The sequence below is a fragment of the Diadema antillarum genome, unplaced genomic scaffold, assembly GCF_040938485.1.
Source record: "Diadema antillarum isolate AM-2024a unplaced genomic scaffold, OU_Dant_1.0 scf00000000, whole genome shotgun sequence".
Taxonomy (NCBI): Eukaryota; Metazoa; Echinodermata; class Echinoidea; order Diadematoida; family Diadematidae; genus Diadema; species Diadema antillarum.
The window spans coordinates 103,830-125,292 of NW_027270889.1; the positions used below are offsets into that span (position 1 = coordinate 103,830).

Consider the following 21,463-nt stretch of genomic DNA (forward strand, 5'->3'; position numbering starts at 1 on the left):
TGAGCTTAATCACATTGAGTGCGGTGGGTGTGTATTGCGTGCTTTTTGCCTCAGTTTTTGGCCGTGACCGTCAAACAGGTGCTTGTCGTTTGGATCTTTATGATTTTTTTTTCATGATTTTGACAAGGAAAGGCGTGGACTGTCACGCTCTGCAAGTTGTTCAATGTCTGTAACTCGAAGAAACAATATCATAGTTATGTATATTTCTAGTGTTGAGACATTACCGAGTAATATGCACTCTCGAGATCACATCAGACACTCGGCAGGTATAAACTTGATATTAATATTTCGTCACTCTCAAGTAAAAAGAAAAAAGGGAAAAGAGTTTCAGTACTAGTAGTTATCTACTTTCCTCGAAGTTCTACATCTCCACTCTCCCCCTCTGAGTTGGGGGGGGGGGTGTTTGTGACGAGAACTCCTGCAACGACCCTCGGCGACATTTTTGGGGCTTCTCGGAGAATGACCGTCTTACAATATTCATGACAAGCCTTTCTCTTTCTCCGCCGTTGCATTACGAAGAACGCGGTGAAGGGAAGTCCATCATCACAAAAGAAAGTGTCCCAACCACAGTGTTGGTAAAGCGAGAAGGGGAGAGAACGCGAAGGGGTGGGGGTGGGGAGCTACCAGCACTGACACTACTCCTTTTGTTATTTAAATGATTCCATCGGATAAGCTGTCATTCCATTGTTGCGTGCAAAAAGGTATCTGGGCGTGTTTGGTTTTGGTTGTATGCGGTATTCGGGTGAACCTGTCGGAGAAAAAAAAGACGCTGTACTTCTTGGAGTCCTTGGAGCGTTGGTTGTTGATACGGTAACTGGTCATGAAAGAAGGCACAACTGTCGTTTGATCAACGTAATGTTTTGAAGTATCTTTGGAAAAGAGCAAGATAGATTAGGAGAAAAAACATGAGATATAATACTCTGAGGTTTAGCCTGACAAGAAAGAAAAAATCCAATATTAGGTTCAATCGTTCTTCTAATTTTCTTCTATTCTTTTAAAACTCTTCAGAAACTTTTTTTTTAACCTCTAGATCACTTGAATTATCTGTTTCCAATACAGTGAAGATCTGGGGGGTGTTTCATAAAGCTGTTCGTAAAGTTACGAACAACTTACGAGCGACTGGTGATCAGTTCTTGTGCTGAATTATGGAAATTCTGATAAGTATAGCACATCAGAACTAATCACCAGTCGCTTGTAAGTTGTTCGTAACTTTACGAACAGCTTTATGAAACAGGGCCCTGGTCTTAAAGGTAGGGGATACCTTTTACAGACCTCCAAAAATGCAGCAAAACATTAAATATGAACCTCAGGGGACTTGTTTAGGCCACTGCTGAGAAATTTGGAAGTCAACAGTTATCTACAATTTGAATAATGCACAAAACTCAACTACTCAGTAGTTCTGTGTGTCAGCCACACTTAAGCCTTTTTGTTGTAGTCTTCTATATCTTTTATCTATAAACACAAATCTAAATGTATAAAAGCTGATGTAATAACATATAGAGTGCGTGGCAAGAATGTATATAGAAATGTTTGTAAGTTTTGATGAACTTTCTTTACAAAATATACATGATGGACACACATGCAGTGCATGGGTCTGCAAAGCTAGCCTAGTAATGTACTGGAATTTACGGTGAGCCCCGAAAAAAATTCAATTCAAAATCTAACGGTCAATAAAAATGTACTAAATGTTACCTTCCACTTTCAATACTTTATGGGGGTTTCTAAAATGATACTCTCTTCAACATACCACTGTATTTATACAACTCTTCATTTAAGGCATGCAAATGGGATTCCCTACCTTTAAATGTTCAACAAATTTCTGCCTTATCCGTGATTATGCGATATGCTGAAATGTAATGTTTTCTGATACATTGTCGCTAGTAATTAAATTGATTATTAAATAAAGCAAACAATAGTCAGAAAAACAGCAAAATTTACCTAGATTCAGATGGCTCTTAAATATTGTCAGTTATTATTGTGACCATAACATGAAATGGCATTTTGAATTGAATAATCTTCTTTTGTTTTCTATCTATTTGACCTTTTTCCTTTAGTGTTGATGCTGTTGTTGTTTTGCCAATTTGCTCTTTCTCTCTTTCAGGAAAGTTTTATTTTTCTTCTGTATCATATCGTGTTGTTTTATGTGCTGCAAGCTGATGTATATATATACTGACTTATTTAAAACAGCCCTGAGACAGATGATGTGTTTTTTTTAACCGTATTGAAATAAATTGAGAAAAAAATACTGACAGCGACAAAATATGAAATAGAAAGAATTCTTTTAAGTTTATATTTATCAATGTTTAATGTCAGTTCCTTACTGGAATGAACGCAGCGTCCCACAGTGTGTTCACAGTGTGGTCACATGGTCGACTATGGGAAAACGCTAGAACTTAACAGTGTGGAGATTTCACACTGTGGTTTGGTTTTCACAGAGTGTTCACATGGTAATGTTCTGTGTCACACTGTGAATTTATTATTCACAATGTGTTCACACTAATAAAACGCTCGAATTTAATAGTGTGAAGATATTTCACACTGTGTTCACATTGTGTTCACACTGTGTTTCTCACATTGTGGAACACTGTGTTTTATCCAGCAGGGTGTGCATTATCTACCATGAGCAGTTGTGAGCATCTAAATTTGTGTGCTGAATGGGTGTAAAACACAAATCATTTTGAAAGAAGTGGAACGAAAATGAGGAATATGGAATTGATAGAAGACTGTTGGCAGATTGGATAGCAAGGCATTTAAGTTAGCGACTTTTCTACGAATAGCGAATATGAAGGAGCAAAAAAATTACTTCTCTTATCATATTGTGAGTTAATACCTTGAACGTATTATGAAATGCCCACATTGAACAATTTAATGGGTATTTATTTTCAATGAATACAAACTGGAACTTTGCGGAACAGTGCAAACAAAATATTTCTGTGACTAAATGACACAATAGCTACAAAATCAAGCAGGTCAATCACAATGACTGTAACAATCCTCATGGAAAGAATAAACAAACATCAACAATTACGACATATAAGGTGGAATATACAATGTGATCCCGCCTGATAACGATGTTGCAAATTCTCTTCATAATATCATCAGTAATTCCCTTTTCAGTCCCCGTATAGATTATGATATGCGTCTTCATCCTACTAAAGTATGATTTGGATACAGACCCCTACCATTACCCCACTCACCCCCTCCCCCCCCCCCCCCCCCCACGTACCGAAGAATTAGCGGTGATGGCTTTAAGAACCCCCTCCAAACATAAGCTAGCAGGCTATATTTGCCAATATCTCTACAACTGAATGTTTATTGTTAGCAACTGATCGTATATAAGGCGTGTCAAAGGTTATCAAAAAATGGAAATTGCCAAAATAACGGTTGTCAGTGTTCACCGTCCAATTGCCGACTGGGTTCTGTCATTGCAAAAGGCGATTCTTTTGTTTTGTTTTGGTCTTCAGTTGGTTGTGTAAGACACGCAATGAATGACCTTTTCAGGATTAGTTTTCAGATAATCTGATGTGAAATGTAAATTGTGTTTTGCAGGCCTACTTGTTTAATTAAGCATGTATGAGTGTGTGTAAGGCATGATTGCATGATACATGGGTTCACCGTGTTCATTCTTTATAAAGCTTACCATATAGAAGAAAGCATCAACCTCTCCTTTTTTTTCACAACATATTTGTTACACACGTGTTTCTAGTTCAAGGTAAGTTTGAATAGCTTGCAAACCGCCGAACAATTGAGCAAATACGCAGACGACAAAGTTCCAGTAGTTATTCTTACAAATAGCCCATAAGTGTTATACATTCCATCCACTAAACTGCGTGGGCATATCCCTCTTTTGCTAAATTATTCGCCTAAATTGAACCACAAAATATAATATTAGTCATGGTACAATTGCGCTAACAACTAACCCTCTTAGGCGTGACATCAAAGGGGGCTGTTCAAGCGGGGAAAATCTGGCAATAGAAATGGACTTACTTTCCTTTTCACATTTGTTGCGTTATTCCTCCTGCTATTCTGCAGTGTGGTTGGCTCACCTTAGATAACCCGTGCGCTGTGGGTGTGTTCATACTGACAGTCGCGTCAATGTTCATAGTAATGTCACATATGAAATCAAATCATCACTGAATCATTATCACTATCACTTGATCAACACTTGACACCATTATCAGTATCAAGAGAATAAGCGTTGCAGAAATAATATTATAAATGGAATCAATAGTGTGAGGGCGTACTAGCAGTCTACTTGTATGTGGTGGCGATGGGACATATAGCAGTGGTGGTAGTAGTTGCAGTTGAAGGTACTGGTGGTGTTGGTGGTTCTTCAGAAGTATATAGAGTCTTGTACTTAGTTGCAGTTCATTGTTCCGAAGGGTCGTAAATTCGAAAATGAAATAAGATTTGTTATTCCGAAGGTTCTTTATTCCGAAGGTCCTTAATTCCAAAACGAAATGAGATTCGTTATTCCGAAAGTTCGTTAATCCAAAATGAAGAAATGTTCTATTTTTAAACTGCGTTGATCCGAAAACGAAATTAAGTTCGCAAGTCCAAAGGATCGAACGTACACTGCAAAAACAATGGTGTTAAATCCAACACCATGGGTGTTGATTTTAACACTTTCCCGGTATCTATATCGGAAAACACCGGTTGGTGTTATTTAACACCAAGTTCTGGAATTAAACAATTCAATCCTACTCTTGGTGTTGCAATTCAATTCTGTTTTTGGTGTTAAAGAAGAGTCCAACACCAATCTTTGGTGTTGCAATTTAATTCTGTTTTTGGTGTTAAAAAAAATCCAACACCAATGTTTGGTGTTGCAATTTAATTCTATTTGTGGTATTAAAAAGAAAAAGATTCCAACACCAATCTTTGGTGTTGCAATTCAATTCTATTTTTGGTGTTAAAAAGAAAAAAAAAAGAAAGATTCCAACACCAATCTTTGGTGTTGCAATTCAATTCTATTTTCGGTGATAAAATTTAACACCATTATTTTAACAACAGTGATATGCAGAATTCAACCCCAAATTGTTGTTAAAACAAAAACCAACGATTTAGCACCAACAATTCAATCCAACTCACTCTATCAATGCATTAGAATCAAACACAGAAATTCATTACACATTACACATAGAGAAGGGAAAAGGAACAAACCAAATTATCTTGACAAACAAAACTTGGTTCTTGTTTATTCAAGAAACTGGAAAAAGGAATTATCATGATGAACAATACACAACTTACACCTAAAGAATACAACTTGTATTCTACATCTGGATCAAGAGAAGAAAATGTTAAAATGTACAAAGTTTTGCCCAATTTGGGAGCCACCCTGTATACTAAAGTAGTTAAAGGCAAAAAAATATGCATGTGGGTATTTCTATTTATATGGGTACCAAAGTATGACCTCAAATTGGTTAATACGTAATGAAACTAAGCTGTTTTGTACTGTGTTATACCTAAGATAAAAGCCAATAATCATTACACTCACAAACACTCGCATATTTCTTTGGTAACATGTTCATTCACAATTAGCCCCTAAATGTTTCATGTGTAACATGAACATGACATCACATGATATCACACAATTACTCCTGGTACCCATATGAAAAGAAATACCCATGTAGGTACTTGGTTGTCTTGAGTCTCTTTCTCATTTTTTTTTTCCTCAACCAAGTTAACAAAAAGCTATTTGTACATCAAAACATGCATTTTCCTTTCTCTTTTTCCTCCAGGAAATAAGCAACAACAAATCAATCTGTGCATTTCCAAATCCTTGGCTTTCATGCACATGCATCATAAATTTGCTTTTCCCGAAAGAAAAAAAGATGGAAAATATTACATATATTACATTACAAAAATATTATAAAATTTTTCAGTGCACACTTGGTCAGGATGTTCACAAGGAAAAATGTACCAAAAATTAGTACTCTTTAAGATTAAATTAATGATCGGCGGCCAAGATCTGGAGGGGGGGGGGGGGGGGGGGGGGCTACAGATAAATATAGCCCGGGCTACATAGGGTTAACAAGAGTCCACAATATCTTATTGATTGAAGTTATTTTTGCACATTTTGTTACCATTTACCAAAACCATACATAACATCGGCTCTACAGGTCTAAATTACTTGAAAAGAACATGCCTTGGTGCCACGTACTTCCTCGAGTCTGTGTTTGACAAATTTGTCATTCAAGTTAACAAAAAGCTATTTGTACATCAAAACATGCATTTTCCTTTCTCTTTTTCCTCCAGGAAATAAGCAACAACAAATCAATCTGTGCATTTCCAAATCCTTGGCTTTCATGCACATGCATCATAAATTTGCTTTTCCTGAAAGAAAAAAAGATGGAAAATATTACATATATTACATTACAAAAATATTATAAAATTTTTCAGTGCACACTTGGTCAGGATGTTCAAAAGGAAAAATGTACCAAAAATTAGTACTCTTTAAGATTAAATTAATGATCGGCGGCCAAGATCTGGGGGGGGGGGGGGGGGGGCTACAGATAAATATAGCCCGGGCTACATAGGGTTAACAAGAGTCCACAATATCTTATTGATTGAAGTTATTTTTGAACATTTTGTTACCATTTACAAAAACCATACATAACATCGGCTCTACAGGTCTAAATTACTTGAAAAGAACATGCCTTGGTGCCACGTACTTCCTCGAGTCTGTGTTTGACAAATTTGTCATTCAAGTCAACAAAAAGCTATTTGTACATCAAAACATGCATTTTCCTTTCTCTTTTTCCTCCAGGAAATAAGCAACAACAAATCAATCTGTGCATTTCCAAATCCTTGGCTTTCATGCACATGCATCATAAATTTGCTTTTCCCGAAAGAAAAAAAGATGGAAAATATTACATATATTACATTACAAAAATATCATAAAATTTTTCAGTGCACACTTGGTCAGATGTTCAAAAGGAAAAATGTACCAAAAATTAGCATTCTTTAAGATTAAATTAATGATCGGCGGCCAAGATCTGGGGGGGGGGGGGGGGGGCTACAGATAAATATAGCCCGGGCTACATAGGGTTAACAAGAGTCCACAATATCTTATTGATTGAAGTTATTTTTGAACATTTTGTTACCATTTACCAAAACCATACATAACATCGGCTCTACAGGTCTAAATTACTTGAAAAGAACATGCCTTGGTGCCACGTACTTCCTCGAGTCTGTGTTTGACAAATTTGTCATTAAATCTAGTGGTTTGTAGTCAACAAGTTCCTTTTGATTCTTGACAACATGACCACGTGGAAAACTTATTTCTACTGTAAAGGCATGATAGTGTGAATTATAATGCAATGTATCTAGCAAGAGAAGTACAAAAAAAATGTCATTGTTGTGTACAATGATATGCTCTATTTGACCAAACAGTGGAAGCTCATCGACATCATGGCAGACCAAAAGAGACAACTGATAATGTGTACCATACACTTTAACCCAATTGGCATCAAAGACTTCAGAAGAGAGTTCCTCTACTTGGAGTTTCTCTTGCACAGTCTGTCTAATATTTTCATCTAAATCTGACAATAAAAGTGAAGTACCTGGCCCAACCTCGAGACACTCCAAAGGATGGTTTGACTGAAGATGGAACGTTAGTGCTGTCTGATGTTTCTTTGCAAGTGATTTACATATGTTTTTGTAATTACATACAGATTCTGCAACACGGCCAAAATAGTGATGTTTCGCTTCGTACCGCATACACCATACATGTACGAGTGGCCCAACTTCTCTCAAACATGTAGCATAATGCACCATGAAATGATGCTTTGGCAACAACCTATTGGCAGGAAATGTTTTTTGAAAGTGTGTGTGATGTTCTTCAGTGAGAACAGACAACTGGGCTATCAAGCCTGCTGTTAATTGGGGAGCAAAAATAATATCCATACAATCTAGTAATCTTAGCAGCAGTTCCCAGTAGACGTTTCCTTCTTCAATGTCATGAGCTATGATGAATGGAAGATTTCTTATCAAGCACCAAGCCTGCATTGCCTTTTGACCCACATCATTGCCAGCTGTTCTCAGTTTAATGTAGGATGGTTTGTTCTTGTTATCTGTACGGTTTAAGCAATGGCTGGCAACTCTCTGATTCAGTTCATCATGGGTCAAGAGTGGTGGTTGCCTTTCATAGATGAATATTCTAGTACAAGTTTCAGCTCATACTGAACTATGCCTTCCAACAGATCATGCATTATATCAAGTGAAAAATTTGTCAAGATATGAAAGTAAATACAATCATTCAATACAGTTTTTTGTTTAACTCCAAACACATGTGACAGTGTAGTTTGAGCTTCAGCTTCTTGTAAATGTTGCTCATAAGTCTGCCTGGTGCGCATTTCCATTAACACCTCTTTTAATGTGTTCTGCGCCTCTTCCTTGCTTGTCACACACAATCGACAGTAATAATTAGCAGAAAAGCTCTGTACAAAACCAAACAGGGCATTTGCACCTAGATTATCAGCACTAATTTGAGTAATGGTTCCCCTCTTCACAATGCCATTAGGAAGAGTAATGCCAACTGTTGACAGAATGTTAATGTCTTTCACAATATGCTTGAGAATAGCATTAAATCCATATTTTTTGGCATCTTCAGCATACCACAGAGCTACAAGATTGATATTGGAAAGAATAGAATTATACTTTGGTGGCAGATTTTTCAAAATGAAATAAAAGGCACCTAACTTGTGAATTTTTGTTTTTGAACCGATGGGGTTTACAGTTTCAAAGTCATCATAAAAACAGTGAATTTGTAGGGCATTTTCATCTTCATGGAAAAGAGGGATTTTCTCAAATTGTGCACCATCACAGTAATCTCTCATTACACCATCAGTGCTCCTATGGTCATGAGTAGCAAAATGCAATATATCTTCATTGCTCAAAAGTTGCTTTAAAGATTCTAAAATGGGTATATAAACAAAGGTATCTTCAATAGCAATCTGTTCATACTGCTTACTTCTTTTATTTAGACGACTTTCATACCGGATGCTAACTTTATTTCTTGTGGTTCAACAAGTCCAAGTGTTGCACAATATTTCATCCGCTTATATTCTGAGTTCAAATTTTCAAATGGCTTTTCAAGCATAGCAAAATGCGTCTGTATTTCTCTATAAGCTTCGGACTCAATGGGCAGTTTATGTTTCAAGAAAGTAGCCTTAACTGCCGCTGATGCACTTTTTACTACATCACCTACAATCAAACTGGTTGATTCCACGATGTCATTTACAACTTTTCCAGAGTTTGCACTGTTTGCTGAAAATTTTGAAATTACTTTTGCACACTGCCTATTCAAATCTTCAGCGGATAAAATGTCATCTTCTGCATTTATATCCTGATCTTGATCACTGTCGTCATTATCATTACTGTTTCCTGCAAAGCTCTCTTCGAATGATTCACCAGCTTTCTCATTTTCAGTAAACTGTTCTTGATTATCTGGCAAACCAGATTTAAGGTGAGTCTGCAAATGCCCTCGAAATCCACGAAAAGAATAAAATGTTCTTGCACAAGCTCCCTGTCCACAGATTAACACCTCTTTTCCTCCTTCACTTAGTCCATGACTTAATCTTAAATGTTGCACCAACTTTGGTATTGCAAAATTTCTCTTGCATTTGAAGCAAATCATGGTGTGAATAATTTGGATCTTAGTTCACGCACTCTCGGTGATTCGCGGGAAACTCCAACATCAATCTCGAAAACAGCTGTCTGGATGAAGGTCCAGAACTGATGAAGAGACTGGCAGTAATGCAAGCCAAAGACAAAGTGCGTCTTGAAGAGTTCATCTACTGCTCCTTCCACCGTACGGGCACCACATGGAATGGCCTTGTGATCGACAATGAGCAAGTAACTGCTGATACAGGCCTTAGAATTTCCAATTCCAAGAAGGAACGGTTGGCTCTGGGTCTGTTTGGTGCCATCCAGAAAATCTTGAATGCTCCCTCCACTCTGTGTTTGAAACAAATTACATGTACTAGTAAACGATGAAACTAGCAGTTACCCTTTTCCCACTTGTTAATTCTATCAAAACTCTATCTTTATCATCACTGTTACCATCATCATACATACATACATATATAGTGGGGGGATCTGGATGTTTTGTGGAAAATGTCTGCAATGTGCAAAGTAGCACAACGTTTTCTGACTTTTTTCTCAATTTAAGAGGCCTGATTAGACTAAAGGCCACCGCATTCGATATGACTTTCTGTCACACAACTCAGCGACTTAAGATCTGAAATAAAACAGAATATACGCACTGTTTATTTCATAAAATGATAGTCGGCAAGTTGTGCGACCAAAGATTTGTATGATATGCAGTGGCCTTCAGGCTGCATGTTGCAGACTATCAAGGCTTGGCTGCAAGTGATGCTCCATCATAACTCTTGAGCAAATAGGAAAAGTGCATAAATCACAGGGCTTGTGCATGATGGTGACATCCATGTGCAGCGTAGTCTCCCCTATAACTTGTATCTCGCTCAATTCACTTTATGGTTAATGAACTGAACAGAGATATACACTGTAGCTACATTCTTCAACCAGGACTTTGCACAGAAAATTTTATAAACGTATAGAGGTAGGCTGTAGAGGCCTGGTAAAAAATGCAAGTATTTTCAAAGCAGGTTTTAAGTATCTGATTGAGAAGAGTCTTTCTAATATGGTTGAGTCATTTCAACTCACACAAAAGGAGACACTGTGAAAATAAGGATTTTAAAATTTCCTTCACAATTATTTTCTTGCTGCAAATTTGTAATCAATTTCCAATATCGAGGCAAAAAGTACTGACCTTTTGTTTATTGATATAACTCTACATTTAGGGCTGTGAAAATGTCACGCTGAAACATATTCCTAGTAGGATTGAAGTATGGCAACCCTGTTTGCAGTAGGTCCATCTCGTTCTAGCGCATTGTCACTCCTAATAATCTTAGGATAGGTTCAGTTTTTGAACAGGCCCAAAGTTCTTGAGCACCCTCTTAGTCCAAGCCAGTCTAAGCACATTCATGAAATTCTTAGATAGACCATTGCTACATCTACTCCCTGTGTACACACATTTAGTCAGTTTTGGCAACATTTTCTAGAATGCAGTGAGAACATGCAAGGTGTGACGAGGGTACTAATAACATTATTTATTTATAGTCCACTTTTATACTGAAAAGCTACATACCTTCTGAAACTGAATAATCCTTGAGATTGCTGAGGAAATGGATACTTTTGCTGAGGCAGCTTTAGACCTCCCTTGGCTTGCAGGAGGCAACAGGCACAAGAGGAGGAGGATGGCAGATGTACCAGAATTCCATCCTGTATTTCAAAATGCAAAATAATAAAATCAAGCAGGCTTTCTAGTAGATCATGGTGAAAAAGTAGGAGAAAAAAAATAGGAGCTAAATTTCAGTAAAAGTAGGAGAAAAGTAGGACATGCACTTTTTTGTGAGTTTTCGATCAATACTCACCTTGTAATGAAGAGTCAAACTCACTGTGAACACCTGAAATGATTACTCACTGAGTTACTACAGTTGCATGTAAAATCATTTACCCCCCCCCCCCCCCCCCCCCCATTTGGACACTCTGGCAAAACAATTAGTAACAATACACATGCAGATTATTCCTAAATCTTACAAGTGCATGGTGAGCAGATACTTTATTACAATCACATGTATCAGATTAGTAGTCATTGATTGTCTATAATTAAAAACCTTGATCATTCATGCATGAAGAGATGGTCCAGTGAGTAATTTGTGGTCATTTTCGGAACTTGCTGTGATCACTGAAATGTAACTTGTAATGCTCTGAATGATCACAGCTTAATTGTTCCCTTTTTGTAAAAGATTAAAATATTTTTTTTCCTTTAATAAATATACAATTCTTGTACTTCCATGGGCTCTGTTCATTTTGACATGAATTAAACTTTGAGTTATCAATCTCATTGGTAATTTCTGTACAAACTCATTGAAGGCAACTTTTACTCAACATTCATTTAAAGGGGAGTTTCAGTAGTTGTCTAGAGGGCGCTATAGCAATATAATTATTTTGAGATTTGAATGGGAAAACTCTTAGGAAAACTGACACAGAATAATCCAAGGAGGGGGCACAACAGGAGTTGTCATAAACAACTTTCATTCTTTACTTATAAAGGTATCTACACACAAAACAACTTGACTGATCTTCTTGTGGATCTGGAGAAGAAGATGTTTGAAATTTTGAGAATTTTGCACCCTGGGGGCCCTCCCCCTGGGCCCCCATGGGGCTACAGTTATCATTTGAACAACTCTACCCAACAGAATGATTCTCTGCAAGTTTGACTAAAAGCCGACCATTCGTTCTGCAGAAGAAGATGAAAATATAAAAGTTTACAGATGACGCACACCGCACAACGGACAAGGGACGGCAGACAAAAACGGATGGCAACAGCTCACTTGAACCTTCGGCTAAGGTGAGCTAAAAATGATGCACATGGCCTCGCATCATTTGATCTTTTGACCCCTAGATGACCTTTCACCTCATCATCCTCATCAACTCACATCTGGTAATACCCAAGGATTATTTGTTCCAAGTTTGAACAAAATTGATGCAGAAATAGAGAAATGAGAGCAAGTTCAACAAAAGCCTTTAACATTTTTCTAACACAGCAACAGGAAAAGTGATTACTATGTCAATCTCTGCCAGAACTTTGTTCAGGTGAGACAAAAAGGAGGGGGGGGCACTGAGTGAGGGAGTGAAGGGACAAAGCAGGGGGAGTGTGTGGGAAGGGGTTCTGCCATCAGAATAGCAGAAATCAAGCCAAGTGTATAATAATATGGACGACGTCCAAAGCAGTCGTCCAATGTCGAGTAATTGAAAACCGTGCCAATATGGACAGTATTCAAAATGTTGTCTACAAATAATCAAGGGCAAAGGTCAAAGGTCAAGGTCAAAGCTTGAGGTCACAGATCATTGCCACGTCCATAGGTATACATATACCAAGTTTGAAGTTGTTTCTCCAAACCTTTCTTGAGATATTACGAGAAAGAGCTATTTTCATGTTTAATCAAGGTCAAAGGTCAAGGTCAAAGGTTGAGGTCAAAGATCATTGTCACCTCCATAGGTATACATATACCAAGTTTGAAGTTGTTTGCCCAAACCGTTCTTGAGATATTGCGAGAAAGATCTATTTTCATTTGTTTTATATAACCCATGTGACATTGAATTACCTTTGATCTTTGCCTTTAAGCTCAACCTCAACACAAAAATGAGCTTAATATCAGGAAAGTCCTAAAGGATACCGATACCAAATATGAACTTGTTTGGTTAACTCGGAGCCAAGATATAGATCGATGAAAAAGTGGATACCAAATTGTTGACAGACAGACGGAGAGACAGACGGACAAATATGACGGCATAAGGTCTTTCCTTTGGACGACTTAAAAATGTTAAAAGTTAAAGTTAGATGGGTAAAATGCAGGGGAAGGTTTGGAAGGGACTGCCCCATCTAAGGGTAGGGAAAATTTAGCAATTGGCATCTTAGAAATAAACTTTTTCTGATGCACATTTAAGTGAGTACAATATACTTTCAGAGTATTGGAAATTGTTTTTTGTAAAAAAAATCCTATGGAGTGAAATAACTAGATGAGGGGATGATCCGGGAGGGAGTCCCCTCTCAGGGTGGGGAAAATTGTGTATGGCTACTCGAAAATAAGCTTCCTGGCCCACATTTGTGTTGTGTTTATGTGGGAGTGTGATTATGCTCCATGAAAAATTGACCATCACTAGAATGTTTAATGATAAGGTTGGTTTAATTTTAACTTCTGATGACACTTCAGACTCTTTATGAAATTAGAGGGTGCATTCCAGGGAATGTGCAAAAATACCTTCTTTGTTCTGGTCAGAACTGTCAAAAGATGACAGGAGCTCCATGACTGTCAAGTTTCCATTCTGCTTCAGAAGTTGTCGAGCAAGTGCCACTGAATGATTGGAGTAAACATTTACAATAGGAGCAATTCCTTCCCAAGTGACTGCTACAATTTTCGAATTCTTGTACACAGCAAAAATGGTATCAGATACATAGATCAGAAAACGTTGCGCAAAAATTTGTCCCAGCAATAAGAATGAATTCCTGCCATAAATTATTATTATTATTATTATTATTATTTTGGTTAATCATACTTCATGTACAATGATTTGTGTATTCCTTTATTAACAAAATTCATGAAATGACTTATTGATTATTCCCCTGTGTTTCCCATTCTCATCATAAATAGCGAGACGGTAATATCCGGCAAAGACCAGTATTTACCCCACAGTATTTATCAGCTGGGGCCAACCATGGGAAAAACAGCACTCGTGTCATATGCTACTGTTGTAAACTTTGACAGAGTTGTCCGCCCAGATTTGAAATACGTAATCATACATTTATAGCATAAGAATGCTAGGCACAACAAATAATTAAAAAGGCGTACTATACTAGAAACACTGCAATTACTAGATCTTCTTGAATTAGGAGTAAATTTACACCAGCCAGGGACTTGGTGATACCAGGGAGATGGCCACCTCCCTGGTAATACCCAACACCGATGAACAATGATAAGTTTCCAGACTTTTGTAGATTCTTTTTTATGTAATCCTTTGGACAGTATCATTCAACTCAAACATCACACCAAAATGTTTTTTAAATCAAACATTCACAATATTGAGGTGTCTTCAAGACACATGTAGGTCCAGGAAACTGTGAGCCGTACATTCATGAATAAATACCATCCTTGAATGGGTAGGACATATAGATAGAAATTTCCAACAAATTTCAAGATGATCGCATTGAAAACATTTCTGCAAAAATGCAAGTTTGCAATGCTGAAGACTAGCTTCCTTTGTCTTTAATTTGCAATGAATTGTTCATTTTAACACAGTGGCTGTATCCAGTAGCACCTTTTGCAAATACAGAGAATGTTCAAAGGAACATTCCTATAATTGTTCGCATACTGCTTACTTCTCCAGAAATGTAATGCTCTTATTAAAAACTTACTGGACCATTCTTCATCTTCTTTCAGGACCATGAGGCTAACATCAGGCTGGCTGGTCACAATATCTCCCAATACATCATCGTCGATACTAAAGCCTTCATGTTCATCCACTAAAACAAGATCTTCGCCATCTCTGATGCTGAATTTTCTTCTGACTGTAAGGGGGGGGGGGGGTGGGGAGAGAAAAACTATTACAATTTACAAATGTAATAAAAAATGACTTAAGTATACTTTGCAGTTTGTATGGTTTCATGACAGGATAATAGCTACAGTTGTAGTAGCATTATAACTTTTATACCGCTAGTGTGTTTGAACATTCTGGCAATTTTCAGTGTTTTTGGGAAAGACATTGACAATTTTTTAAGTATATGATGTTAATACAATGACACATATCTCATTTATCACATACTTTATCCCCCCCCCCCCCCCGATTAATGCCAGTGGAATGACTGGTTTTGATAAATTTTTTTGACATCTTCTTCAGTAAAAATGTAGAAAAGCTTAGGCCTAAAGGAGTCGTTCGCTGGTGCTCTAACCCTATTGACCTAGAGACTAGCTCTTGGACTAGCCTATTCTGGTCTAGAGGTAGGCCTTACTGCCACCCCAGGTGAAAGAATTACATAGCCATGCAATTTTTTGAACCCGGCTGTGACAGTATTAAGGCCTACCTCGATAGACCAGGATAGGCTAGACCAAGTGAGCGGCCCCCTTAGGGCTTAAGCTGTCCCTACATTTTTACTGAAGATGTCCATAAAATTTATCAAATCCTATCATTCAAAACATTCAAACCAAGAACTTTTTTGTAATAACAAGGTGGTTCTCGAACCATGGCCGGCACAAGTCTCGCCTGATTTTGCAATCAATAAAACAAGTAACCTTTTGACCCCAAGATGACCATTGACAATATCCGTATCAACTCAAATCTGATATTAACCCAACTAGGATCAATCGTTCCAAGTTAGAACAAAATTGATGCAGAAATAAAAAAATGAGAGCAAGTTCAACAAAAACTTTAACATTTTTGTAACAGACTAACAGACCTATCATTTGACCTTTGACCCCCTAGATGACATTTGACCTCATTAACTCACACCTGGTATTACCAAGGCCGGCCAAGCCCAAGGATCACTTGTTCCAAGATAGAACAAAATTGATGTAGAAAGAAAGAATTAAATGAGAGCAAGTTCAACAAAAACTTTCACATTTTTGTAACAGACCAACACTACAGACTAATATTAAAGTAACAAACAGACCAACAGACTAACACTAGTAACAGACTAGCTGCACAGACTAGCTACAGACTACACTATACAGTAGCTACACACATACTATTGCAAAAGCGACAGCGTTGCACCCACTACAAGCGGAGCACATCGGGAGAGCACACCGATTATCCAAGAAGATAATGTAATTTCTGTAGACCTGGACTAGACTACAGAGTCTAGATCTAACGTAAAGTATAGACACCTACCACAAATAGAGAAATAGTTATCATCTAAAAACTACAGTAACACTAGACTCTATGGCTATAGATCTATATGCATTGTATCACATAACATACCAGTAGATAAGGTTTCAATTGTAGTTTTGTACATTTGCACATGATATGAACTCCTCTTGCCAAACAAAATTCGCTTATAAAGAAGTATTTTGCGTGGTCCCCAGGCTCAAGGCTTCAAGTTCAGGAAGGCTTGGTCCAAGCCCAAGGCTCGTTGTAGCAGTTAGACTCTAAATTTAATGGGATGATTTAGTTTCTAACGTTAGGACCTACTAGATTCTAAGTCTAGAAAACTACCTGTAGTCTGTAGACTAGGATAGTAGGAGAAGTACTTTTGGGTGCAACGCTGTCGCACGCACTCTAGCTGCAGCTCCACATGCTCCACATGCATTAGCAGTATTGTACAGTCGACTCATGACAAACACCTGAAAAACAGGTACCGTACACTTACTCAGTTCAAAGAATCCTACGATGTCTTCTGGATTTAGTGGCAGCAACTTTCTGATTCGGCGATCTCCAGAACAAATCTTTACACTTATCGGCATGATTGTGCTGTTTAACTGCTGATTAATGAGGATATTATTGAGTCGAATTTTCATTACCCGCGGCCCGAAGGCGAAGAAAACCTCATCGATAAAAAATGGCCTTGATAATGCATACTACACATAACATATGCATGCACCGCGCACACTGTACACAGCTAGCTAGCTAGCCATAAATGCCGGCCAGCAGCGCGATCCGAGAGCGCAGAGCGAGGTCACATGACAACTTTCGTCCAATGATTTTGCTCGAATTCTCTGACTTATGCGCATGTGCAATTTCAACACCAATTAATAACACCAAAACTCTAACATCAACCTGTAATTGAATATTTCGACACCAGTTGGTGTGATTCTTTCTGAACGGGACCTAAAATCAACACCAAGAGTGTTAATATTTTTCGATTCTGTGCTGGTGTTAGATATTTAACACCCTAGTTTTTGCAGTGTGGGGCCACCTTTCAGATTGTTTCCAACTAGAGCCGGCGTCATAATTTCCTCAAATCGGGCTAATGTTCGTTCTATCGTGCTGTGTACTGAATCTCCTTCATTTTGCCCGTGCCCTGGTTTGAAGTAGTTGAAGGTCACTTTATTCACTGACTGTGATTCAGAAAGGAAAGCATGTGCCATTCCAGGGACTATGGAATTTTTATTTTGTCCGAAACACCCGTCTGAATAAAGCTCCACTTCAGTTACGCCCTGCTCGTCTAGACCTTTCATGTAGTTGTGTAGGTTTGATGTAATCTCACAAGCGCCTCTTTTTACGAGACCCTCATGTGACAAGTATAGACACACGGCATCTTTCGAAGCCACGTCGTATACGGTAAAGTTGTAATTAGACAATCTTCGTTTGTAGAAGATTTCAGATCTTGATGATTTGGGCAAATGTATAACCTGTTGTAAGTCGAACGTTCCAATGATGGATCATTGATAGCTCTTTGTTTCGCGTCGTTCTTTCTTTCACGTACTTTTGACTTTTCCGAGGCATTTTAGTGAGCGTTGCAAAGTGTCTCTTTTGTGTTATCTTGATCAGTGGATTTAGCTAAGTGTTAGTAAAGTTAATTTTAACAAAGATCATTTCAGCGCGCGTTGCAAAGTGTCTCTTATGTCATATCTGAATCCGCAGATTTAACTAAATGTCGTTAGATGTGTACGTCATTATTACGTAGCCATTGAAATACGAGTCTCCAAATTTAGCAGGATGTCTAGAATACTATCGAGAAAATCCTGTGAAAATCTCGAAAACGTGAAATCCAACCATTTTTTCACGAAAATACCAGTTCGTGGTGACAGCGACGAATTGCACGTTTGCGGTCAATCGATTGACAGACCTGCTTTCGGAAAGCGCCAGCTACGTTCGCTGCGGTTCCTAGTTTGACATTGAAATTTGAAGTTCTCTTTATATTTTCTGAAATACTTTATTTTACCAAGATAGCTCTTGGGGTATCAAATAGAAGCATTTAAATGAATTTAGATAAATTTATCAGATTTTCTGAAATTATAAGTGTTCTATGTTGTTAATGTTTTGCTTTGAAAATTGAAGGTTTTGTTTTTGTTTTTTGTTTTTGTTTTTAACTAAAAGTGTCCGGGAATTAGGGCTTCTCATCCTACGTAGATCTGTAGACATGTGACTAGGACTTGGTGTAACAATGTGCAATTGAATGAAACGCCGCCATTCGTTCTCTTTTCACTAAATAAATGCTGGTTTCTTGTTTAAATTTTAAATTCATTAAACTAGAATTACATTAAAATGTACCTCTCATGCCACGCCTCAGTCGGATCAGATTCTAGCTAATTATTGTCCCAATTGACCAGCTCCCCAATTCACGCTCGTGCTTCTATGAATACATAATAAATATGCCGGTACGTACCGTACATACACAGTAATACAGGGAGACAGATTTTGCTATAAAGCAGGCACGCTCCGGAGACACGTTGACAGCTTTTTCTGAGGTATATTTATATTTCTACTAAGCATGCGTGTACTATGTGAGCAGAAGCTCTCCCAAAAATAGAGTGGTATTTTTTTTTCATCATTATGGATATATTTTTGAAAAATAAAATGTGATACATAAAAATGCAATGTTCAACTGTTAGTAATATCTTTGTCTAAGATATAAATATTTGAAAAATATACGGCTTGCATGGATAGCGAGATATATGCAATAAACTTGATGTTTCCGAAACACACTTTTATAACGACTGTAAGTATACACGGCATACACCAATGAATTTCACATGAGCATTATTTCAAGTTGATGTGTCCCTGTTTCGAATGGATGGTTCCAACATACAGCTATAACGACATCATGATTATTCATAAGTTTTAGTGGTCCATAATCTGCGCAAAACTGTATTTCAGAGAGAGGGGTAAAGAGAGGGGAGACACGAAAATGTCACCCTTTTACGTAGGTGTCTCCTTAAAGTATGTGTACAAACCTCGAAATGTCTCCTATTCATTAGAATCCACATACGTATATAAGTATATATCATACTTCTTCATGTACATATTGTTTTTGTACTGCTATATGTAGTGAGAAACCTAGTATAGTAAGGCAATATTGTCATAATTGTCAGTTCTCATTATGGCAAGGTTCCCCCTGTAACATAAACTATTTCAAAGAAAATCTTTTGTCAGCACAATTATATTGTTGCCATCGCCTTGCCTATACAATTTGACAAGAAACTACTCATAATACATCTATCTGTGCGTCTTGTGTTTTCTCGGCTCAAAATTCAATGCTTTAAAAAAAAAAAATACGCCCAAACACATAAGGACGCAATACAACAAAACACATACACAAATAAAACGGAAAATAGGATGATTGTTTGGGGAGGTATCATGGTGACATCAAGCCTGTAAGCAAACCATTGATTTCATCTAATCACAATATCTGCCGCTAATCAATAGTAACCTATGTGTTTGTGCGAGGAAATTTAATCAGCATGTTGTCAACGTAGGGAGACATGACAGAACCAAGGACATAACTGACGTCGGTCTGTCTCATTGAATATACATCTGATTTCCAAAATTCCTTTTATCACTGTGGTATTTCACTTAAAGCAGTAGAAATTCATATCAGTAAATTTAGTCCAGCATTACCGCAGGTTATTCCACTCCGAGGGATTTAAAACGCTAATGAGTGTATTTCCATGACTGTCCATTATATTGTGTGTCCATATTCGCATGCAAAACAATAGTAACTATTCTTTAAACAGAGTGTAGTTGCGTACTATAGTTTTTACTGGTGTTACGCACAGAGAGTCTTTATCTTTATCAGCTTTATTTTATCGAGGACTATGACAATAGTCACGTCCATCATATTTTCCCCTAATGATAGCTTTTAGTTCATAATTATGTTATCGAGATAGCAGGCTTAAAAGAGAATCGTTGGATTGTCAGGAATATCTTATCCTTATCAGTCGCATTTGAGTTACTTTCATAGACATATATTAAATGGGTTAGTCAAATACCGGTTAGCGATTGACTAAACACAGTCACGTGATGGAGGAACATTCGTTATGTTCGCCCATGGGCGAACATTCTTGTAATGTTCTCCCATGGGAAAACATTTTCACGTAACAAATGACAGAAGGCCTAGTACCGCGCGCACACAGTGAATTTGGCTCTGCGCGAGCGAGCGATCGAGTGCGTTGTGCTGGTGGTTGTCGTTGAAGCATTTGACTAACCCATGTAATATAATAGATGACGACTTTTGTTTCGGGAACATGTACCAAACGTTCCACCCTCAGGGTTTGAAATGCTATTGAGGGAGGCTGTAAGTCCCTCGACTTCGTCTCCGGACTTATAACCTCCCTCAATAGCATTTCAAACCCTTCGGGTGGAACATTCGGTATGTTCCCTCCCTCGCCAGTCATCATCTATGTAATGTCAGTTTCAATGTGTGTAATGGTACGTCATACAATGCACGAATCATTTTAATATGAAGCGACTGAAATAGGTGTTTTGTTTATAAATTTTGTATATTATGTAGCCTTGGTGTTGTGGGTCATTCTTGTTTTGAACACAAAGACGAGCGGAGTGTGCAACGCTCACCTTCGAAGACGTAGTTGTTTATCTCTAATAAATCTTGCGTCATGCCCAACAGCATATCAGACGAAGTGTTGATCGATATCCAGTGTAATTTTCAATGATTCATATCTAGGGCAATTTGTATAGAAATTGATTTCCGTGAGGGTGAGTAAAAGGTAACAGACAAAAAAAAAAGCTCTTGGGAGGCTTCACTGTTCAATGGACAGTGACCATAGTGTACGTCGTGTTGAAATGTCATGGTGACGGTTATTTTCAGCAGTCACAGGTGAGGTGATTTACAAGAACCATATAACGATAGGGTTTACCCGCCAAAGGGTCATACCTGACTGACTGAATGGAGGCATTCGATAAAGAAATTGATAAAGTTCTCTCA

The 21,463-nt window shown here is 37.8% G+C and overlaps 1 protein-coding gene across 1 annotated transcript; it reads right to left on the minus strand.

The window, feature by feature from the left end:
• Nucleotides 1-7,119: 7,119 nt before the first annotated feature.
• On the minus strand, nt 7,120-21,136 carry LOC139735310 (uncharacterized). Its single transcript, XM_071649392.1, has 5 exons — nt 21,094-21,136; nt 15,002-15,154; nt 13,851-13,943; nt 11,171-11,304; nt 7,120-9,957 (listed from the first exon to the last, which is right to left on the minus strand). Exons 1-5 carry the CDS (start codon nt 21,134-21,136, stop codon nt 9,634-9,636), a joined length of 747 nt encoding a protein of 248 aa, XP_071505493.1. The 3' UTR covers nt 7,120-9,633.
• Nucleotides 21,137-21,463: the final 327 nt, after the last annotated feature.

What these genes read in the sequence shown, in the direction of transcription:
- LOC139735310 (XM_071649392.1), bottom strand. Translation starts at nt 21,136, where the DNA reads ATGACGCAAGATTTATTAGAGATAAACAACTACGTCTTCGAAG. An exon ending in AGAAGATGAAGAATGGTCCA is followed by an intron (nt 13,944 to 15,001) that starts GTAAGTTTTTAA and finishes CCAATCATTCAG; the next exon opens with TGGCACTTGCTCGACAACTT. An exon ending in TTCTGACCAGAACAAAGAAG is followed by an intron (nt 11,305 to 13,850) that starts GTATTTTTGCAC and finishes TTTGAAATACAG; the next exon opens with GATGGAATTCTGGTACATCT.